The following is a 7,942-nucleotide window of genomic DNA, read 5'->3' on the forward strand; positions in this document are numbered from 1 at the left end:
GACATGTAATGTCCACATTTCCTACGTGTCCCTTAATGTCCAATTTCAATATTCGACTCTTAGTGACCCCATGGACTGCAGCCTACCAGGCTCCTCCGTCCATGGGATTTTCCAGACAAGAGTACTGGAGTGGGTTGCCATTGCCTTCTCCAATTAGGGTCATTATTAGACTCTTAAATATAGTTGGATCAGTAAGATGGACTTCTTGACATTTATTTATTATCCAACCCAGGGACTGTCCATGGGGTTGCAAAGAGTTGGACACGACTGAGTGACTTCACTTCACTTCACTTCACTTCCAGGGACTGAACCCAGATTTCCTGCACTGCAGGCGATTCTTTACCATATGAGCTACCAGGGAAGCCCTTATTGACATTGGATATTTTAAAACCACTTTGTATGTTGTACAGTATTATCAGTTTATAAATAAATGCAACAGTAATAGTAACACTTCCTTTAAATATCCAATTTAAAATATACAACAAACTCTATGGTCCAAATCATCATTTGATGAGGACTTTACCATTGCCTGATACTTTGCTGGTTGCAAAAATTCAGTATTTGTTTCTATCCACCATAATCATGTTAGGTATTATGTTTTCCTTACCTGTTCTTCTATAAAAGGAGAAATTGAGAATTAAGAGAGTTCCAGGGGGTTATGTCACCTAGGTGGGATTTTAGCTCTATCTCCTAGAATCCAGAGCTCCTGCTGTTTCCAAAGGCTGTGACCAAAATATTTTAAAATAGGAAGAAATATATTGTTGATGATTACAAGCTTAAGTGAAAGCTTAGGTGTATTTATCTTAAATTTTCCATCATCCTGTTAGTATCATTAATTAATTGTGCATTAGTCGCTCAGTCGTGTCCAACTCTTTGCAACTCCAAGGACTATAACCTGCCAGGCTCCTCTGTTCATGGAGTGCTCCAGGCAAGAATACTGGTGTGGGTTGTCATTTCCTTCTCCAATCATTGATTAATGCTGACCAACAAAAAACACAGGCCTTAGAGATGATCTTCTTCAGAACGGTCAATTTATAGAAGAGACTGGAGGCCAGAGATATTGGGGGTTGATCAACAGCATGATATAAGTTGTAAATCCAGGATGGACTTGGCCGTTCTGAGGCTCCTGCTGGCATGTAAGTGAGATGAAGAGTAACAGCAGTTCACAAGATTGGCCAATTTACGAAGGATGGTCTGGGAACATGGCACCAGTATGGCATCGCTCATATCAATGGTCAATGAGCATTCTCTTTCTCTCTCCAGTCTCCTCAGTAAATTCTATCTATTTTGAAAGTGTTGGGCTCTATCCTGCAACATGGAGTGAATCTTTCTTTCTAACCTCTCATGGGTCAAGTTGTGAGAAGTGGTGCTCGTACAACCACACTGCTCACCCCAGACTGGCAGTGCCCGCAGGGTAGTCTGGAGGAGCAACTGCTTGTCTTCCATTAACTGCAGCAGGTCCTCCAAGGTACCACTGTCTCTGAGGCCAGGAATATACTCGTCATCTCACGAGGGGTAAGACTTTCTCCTCCCACAGTGATTCTCTTCCACAAAATCCCATGCTTGCTCTGGGATGAGCAGAAAGTAGAGGGAAAGGAAGCTCAATTGTCACAGTCTGTTGTCACAGAGTGAGGTGAATATGCACCCCATGTTCCCAGTGTCCCTGACCGAGGAAATCTTATTTCTCAAGCCCAGGTTCTTTCCTACCACAACAAGGCCTCACAGAGCCTTGACCACTGAAGTCCCAGAAAGGAGCAGAATTGAATAAAACAACCACATTCCATGGCCTACAATTCTGGGTGAGAACTTGACTCTGGGACTACTTAGGGTTCTGACAGTAGGTCTAGACTTGCCTCCCTCAGTGGGTAACAGAGCATCTGACATGCAACATTGCTGCCTCATCCTGTATCAGCTGATAGGAGCAGGGGTCTTCTTCTGAACCCAGCCCCGGCTGATGCTGAGACAAAGATTCTTATACTGAAACACATCCTTTTGCTGACATATCTGCTCCAAGTCACCTTCTGTTACACTGGCCTCCTCCACCGTATGCTCACCTTTCCATGTGCAGAAGCCTGCTTGGTCCACTGCATTAATGTCAAGATGCTCCTGACATGCACATCCGGGGCCTCTGTGATAGTTTTCCAACAAGATTGTGTTTGGTCACCAAGCAGGATGTATTCAGCCAGTGAGTAGTGAGGACAGGCTCCCTTGCTGGGAGCTGAAAGGACATGGGCCAGAAGTGAAGGCAAGGCCAGTGCCCTGGGTGCAGCCAGTTGGTCACCACTGAGAATACTAGTTATTTGCACAAACCTTATATTTATCTTCTTTGGTCTGAAATGACACTGGCTCCCATATGTTCAGAGTTCTCTGCCAACATTTTTTCAAAGAAAATGCATGACTTCATTTCCCAAGGGCTCCTAAATCCCAATTTGAATGTTGCTACTAGGTGAAGTAGAATTCCAGACTAAAATTTCTGCACGTGATGTGTATGTACACTGAGGCCGAGAATTGGAGTTTAAAAAAAAAACAAATTTTATTGTGAGAAAGAGTTGAATTGACAGAGATGTGAGAAAGGCTTTTGGGAAATATACTGGTTACTGAGAAAGGAGATGATAGAAGTCTACTTACCCCTCTCAACCATCTTCCTGCTTCTGCCAATGTTATGATGTTATGACTCTTTTCACTGGCTATTTTTATCTGAAGAATATTTTTGTTGCCCTCCTGAATTGTCTTGAAAAAATAAGACATCTTCCTCTTTCACACATCTTCCTCTTTCAGGAAGAAAAGGGAACACTAGTTGCTTTCTGTGACATATCTAACCTGTCCAGATTCTCTCTTTTTAAAGAGTCTGTAAAGTGGGTTTTGAATTTCTTCAAGATACAGACAAGGAGAAGAAGATGCAAGACTCAAGGTAGAGAAAGCGTGACAGTGTTAGTTGTTCAGTTGTGCCTGACTCTTTGCAAGCCTGGGGACTGTAGCCCGTCAGTCTCCTCTGTCCATGGGATTCTCCAGGCAAGAATACTGGAGTGGGTAGCCATTCCCTTCTTCAGAGGATCTTCCCAACCCAGGGATAAAACCCAGTTCCCCTGCATTGCAGGCAGGTTCTTTGTCGTTTGAGCCAACAGGAAGTTGTTGCCATAGTAATCACTGGCTTGGAAGGCTACTTTTCTTACTGGGTACCTCAGTTGGGCTACTGTGGCCTGAGTGACCAATTTTTCTGTGGCCTCTGGCCTCAAAACCATAATGAGGTATCAGCTCACACATGTCAGGTCTACAAATAACAAATTTTGGAAAGGATGTGAAGAAAAGGGAACCCTCATACACTGTTGGTAGGACTGTAAATAGGTGTATCCACTATGGAAAATGGAGAAGGCAATGGCAACCCACTCCAGTACTTTTGCCTGGAAAATCCTGTGGGCGGAGGAGCCTGGTAGACTGCAGTCCATGGGGTCGCTAGGAGTTGGACACGACTGAGCGACTTCACTTTCACTTTTCACTTTCATGCATTGAAGAAGGAAATGGCAACCCACTCCAGTGTTCTTGCCTGGAGAATCCCAGGGATAGGGGAGCCTGGTGGGCTGCCATCTATGGGGTCGCACAGAGTCGGACACGACTAAAGCGACTTAGCAGCAGCAGCAGCAGCAACTATGAAAAACAGTATGGAGGTTCCTTAAAAAACTAAAAATAGAATGACCAAGAAAGTGGAAGTCGCTCAGTCCATGGAATTATCCAGGCCAGAATACTGGAGTGGGTAGGCTTTCCCTTCTTCAGGGGATCTTCCCAACCCAGGGATCAAACCCAATAAAGAAAATACCAGGTTAAAAAGATAAAAAAGCAAAGATAATTCTAATGTAAAAAAGAGTTTCTGTTGTTTAAGCCTTTCTTGATATATGTAATTTGTGATTCTGTAAATTTTACAACTCTAGGGCAGTTGTGCAAAATCTACATTTAATGACTTTCACAGAGGACTGTGCAGCCTATTGAGAAAGATAGTAGATATGCAGTGAAAGGGTAATTATAACATATGTCAGCTGGAATTTTCCATTTCCAAATATGAAGCAATTAACTGTCCTCTGGGACTCTGTTGTGATTGTAGCTCCTATTCTATTAAAAAAAAAATCCCCTCTAATGAATTTGAAAGTTCCAAAGATGTGTCCATTGGATGCTGAGCATCCTCACTAGTGATGGTTAATAAGCCTGTGATAATTATATCATAAGGGCATTTGAATGTGTTCTCGCTTATGACTGCTGTGATCCTTCCCTATATAAACTGGGGTGTCTGGTTGATGGAAAAGTGACTGATAACAGGGTCATTAAACAAGAAATTGTCCATTGTTGTTTCATCTTTTTGACTCTTTTCTGGGATGGATACACATGCAAAGAAGTTTGATGTTCACGATGCATTGTAGAATGGAAATAAATATGTCCAGGTATTCCAAACACAGAAAGTGCGAATGGATGATTGGGGCAGCTTGTTGTCTTAATGGTCCAGAATTTATCAGGTCGTCATGGGGAAAAACTATGATGTAGGTTACTCCAGAGTTTGGAAATGTGTCTTTTAAAAAAGTGGAGCCTTAGTAATTTCCATTAATTTAGGACACTAGGCATCCATTAATTTTGTATGAGTTTCAAGAAAGGTATATCTCAACTAAAAGTGTTTTTTACCCTTTTTCATTAGCCTCGGAAAAACATCCTGGTTTGTTTTAAAAAGAGAAGCACATTGTTAACAAAACACTGTTTCCTGTGAGCTGCTTCGTGGTGAGTACTTGATCACGGGGCTAGCTTGCAATCTAGTAGGTCAGATATTTTAACCAGAGACTGGCTATGTTTAAGTTTCTAATGTGGATCATGCATAGTTAAAGTAATAGATCTGGCCAAAAGGAATTAAGTAAAATACAATTAAATTATGGTTACTTATTTATTCAAGCACTGACCCCTTCCCCAAAGATTATATCAATATACTTGGATTCTAGTTAGGCACCAGCATTTTTTTAAGAAAAAAAGAGAATATTCCTCTTGTGACTGCAGTGAAAACAGGTTTAATTCTGTCATACTGAATACTTACAATGTGAAAAAATATTCCCAGAAAAAGGAATGTTGAAGAGTAATCTATAACTAATAGCAGAATGAAAGACTACCATTCTGCTAGTTGGTAGAGTGTGAGGGAATCTGATTCACCCATTATATATGTGTTCATTGAATCTGAATAAGCAAGCCATGAAACCATTTCCCTCTCAAATTTAGATATGGTTTCTCTAAACCCACAGATTAGGTGGTTCTGACAGTATAATATACTACCTTTATTGCTCACCCTAGGGCCTTGAAAAAAGAACTCAGGCTGAACAGACTTCAGGAAAATAACAGATTTGAAACATGGTAATAAGAAAATGGCTCTTTCACATTTTCTATTTTCAAAGGGCTAACATCAGTGCACAGGAGGGTTCCTACATTGCTTGTCTTGCTGAAGCATAGAATGAACAAACTGAGTCCATGAGATGTTTTTCTGCAGGATGATAGCTTTCATTGTTAAACCATTAACTGTGTATGTGTCTGCAAAAAATCATTTTCATTTTGTGTTGTTTATCTTGTGGACTGTTATTTACAGATATTATTTTGGAAAAAAGTTAAGTGACACATTAGAATTTATTAGCAAAAACAAAAATGAATCTTTAATTTTATAATTTAATAACTATTATTATTAATATAATAATGTAATGATAATAGAATACCATTTATAGTAAAATATTTCAAAACATGAAATGATCTCATTCAAAAATGTAGCACAACGTAGTGTTTTTATATTATTTAATAGTTGCTATCATTTAAATTCTTTATTCTTCAGTGACAGTATTTTCTGCTTCACAGATTAGGCAGAGAATGACAGTCAGAGACACAGAGAGAACTGTGGGGGTGAAAAATGAGTCCACCGTCCAGGAGTTCGTTCTGGAGGCGTTTCCTGCTGCCCAGCACTTGGGGGGCCTCCTCTTCCTGGTGCACCTGCTCGCATACCTGGTCTCTATCATGGGAAACACAGTCATAATCCTCATCACCTGGGCTGACCATCGCCTCCAGACACCAATGTATGTTTTGCTGAGCACTTTCTCCTTCTGCGAATGCTGTTTCATCACCACAGTCATTCCTAAACTGCTGTCCATCTTCCTTTCAGGAAGGCAAACAATTCCCTTTCCTGCTTGCCTCACACAAGCCTTCTTCTTTTTATTTATTGGAGCAGGAATTTTCTTTCTCATGGCAGTGATGTCGTTGGATCGATACCTGGCCATCTGCAAGCCTCTGCACTATGCATCCATCATGAACCTGAGGGTTAGTTTCCTCCTGGTTTTCTTGTGCTATTTCTTGTCCTTCATCTTCTTCACTGGTCTGATGCTCAGAGTTTCCCAGTTATCATTCTGTGGCCCCAATATCATCTCTCATTTCTTCTGTGACCTTGGCTCTTTAATTCATCTCTCCTGCTCTGACACCAGCTCTGTTGAAATGTATTTCTTCTTTGTTACTTCGTTTGTCATTCTACTATCCCTCATTGTAACCATCACTGCCTACAGCAACATAGTCATCACAATCCTGCGACTCCCATCAGCCAAGGAGAGACAGAAAGCTTTCTCCACCTGCTCCTCTCACCTCATTGTCCTCTCCCTGACGTATGGCAGCTGTGTGTTTATTTATGTGAAACCAAAGCAGGTGGACAGGCTGGACTCCAACAAGGAGGCTGCCCTTGTGAACACGGTGGTGACCCCAGTACTGAACCCTGTCATCTACACCCTGAGGAACAAGCAGGTCCACCAGGCTCTGAGGGACACACTGTCTAGGGTGAGGTGGCAGAAGTAGAGTTTGGAGGCTAAGTGGATTCTCTTGATCCTCCAGTTCAGTTTCCACCATTGGCAAAGTCTGTTCTCGAGAAGTTCTCCATATGGCGATCTATCTTGTGCTACTTTTAAGCTGGATGGGTACTGTCTTATTTTGCAAATCAATACCTTTTTCTATTTGAAAATTTCACTTGTTCTCTATATTCTGCTAAAGCTATTTTGCTTGCTTTTTCTATTGATTGGTCTTAAATGAATTCAATTAAAGCAATATTGTGAAGCAACTATTATACATAAATCATAAGCTAAGAAGTCTTTAATGCAATAATAAAAATGTTGCAAGATTTTATCGTTTCTATCCATGATACATTTTTATGCTCGAAGTTTATGATACCTCAGAAAAGATAGATAACCCTCCTTACCATTTGATACTCAAGGTTTGAAAATTACAGTTACAAATTACTTCTGAAAATTATATAAAGTCATAGTACAACTTACTGGTGTTTTATCATTTGAATCTACTTATGTGAATGCTCACTAGGTCTTATTAATGTCTAGGTCTTCTTCGTGTGTATTGGTTTTAGAGTACAAACAGCTCAGTGTAACTCCAGAGTTTTAGATGAGCTCTTTTGGTGTATCATCTTCGAGATGTATCAAATTTTATCAGTAACATTTTCTTTCATTCTTTCTTGAAATATAAACAAACTGAAAAGCTTTCAAATTATGTCAAGTTTATTTTTTCTGTAATTGATGTTGCCAAGTCCTAGAAGCAAAAATTGCTCAAAGGTAGGTAATCCCAGTAGCAAATTCTTTCCTCCCATCTAAGGTATTTTCAGTTTAGTGTGATATTGGGTGTAGGAGACGCCAGTGTCATCTATGTTAAGCTCATTTATGGTTAACATTTTGTGTAGCAAAAACTAATAGAAATCATAAGGAAAATGAGTGCATTAATAATAAAAAAAAAGGGGGGGATCAAAATGGAGTCATTTACTGTGTTTGAAGGTTCATTGAGGAAGTGGCTCCCACCTGAAGGTAATTGGCCCTAAAGGGACATGGATCCCATCACATCTAGCACTGCATGTGCATAGCGTGCATTTGATTTTTGCTATGTCTGATGTGAGTCC

General features: G+C 40.5%; 1 protein-coding gene across 1 annotated transcript; it reads left to right on the forward strand.

Annotated features, from left to right (window-relative positions):
* Window positions 1-5,877: 5,877 nt before the first annotated feature.
* LOC109553659 (olfactory receptor 6C74-like) lies at window positions 5,878-6,843 on the forward strand. Its single transcript, XM_070782047.1, has one exon. The coding sequence runs from the start codon at window positions 5,878-5,880 to the stop codon at window positions 6,841-6,843; it is 966 nt and encodes a 321-aa protein (XP_070638148.1).
* The last annotated feature ends 1,099 nt before the right edge of the window (window positions 6,844-7,942 follow it).

Source organism: Bos indicus, chromosome 28 (assembly GCF_029378745.1).
Source record: "Bos indicus isolate NIAB-ARS_2022 breed Sahiwal x Tharparkar chromosome 28, NIAB-ARS_B.indTharparkar_mat_pri_1.0, whole genome shotgun sequence".
NCBI lineage: Eukaryota > Metazoa > Chordata > Mammalia > Artiodactyla > Bovidae > Bos > Bos indicus.

Bases quoted from the DNA above. Each gene is read 5' to 3' on its own strand.
- LOC109553659 (XM_070782047.1), top strand. From the start codon at position 5,878: ATGACAGTCAGAGACACAGAGAGAACTGTGGGGGTGAAAAATGAGTCC.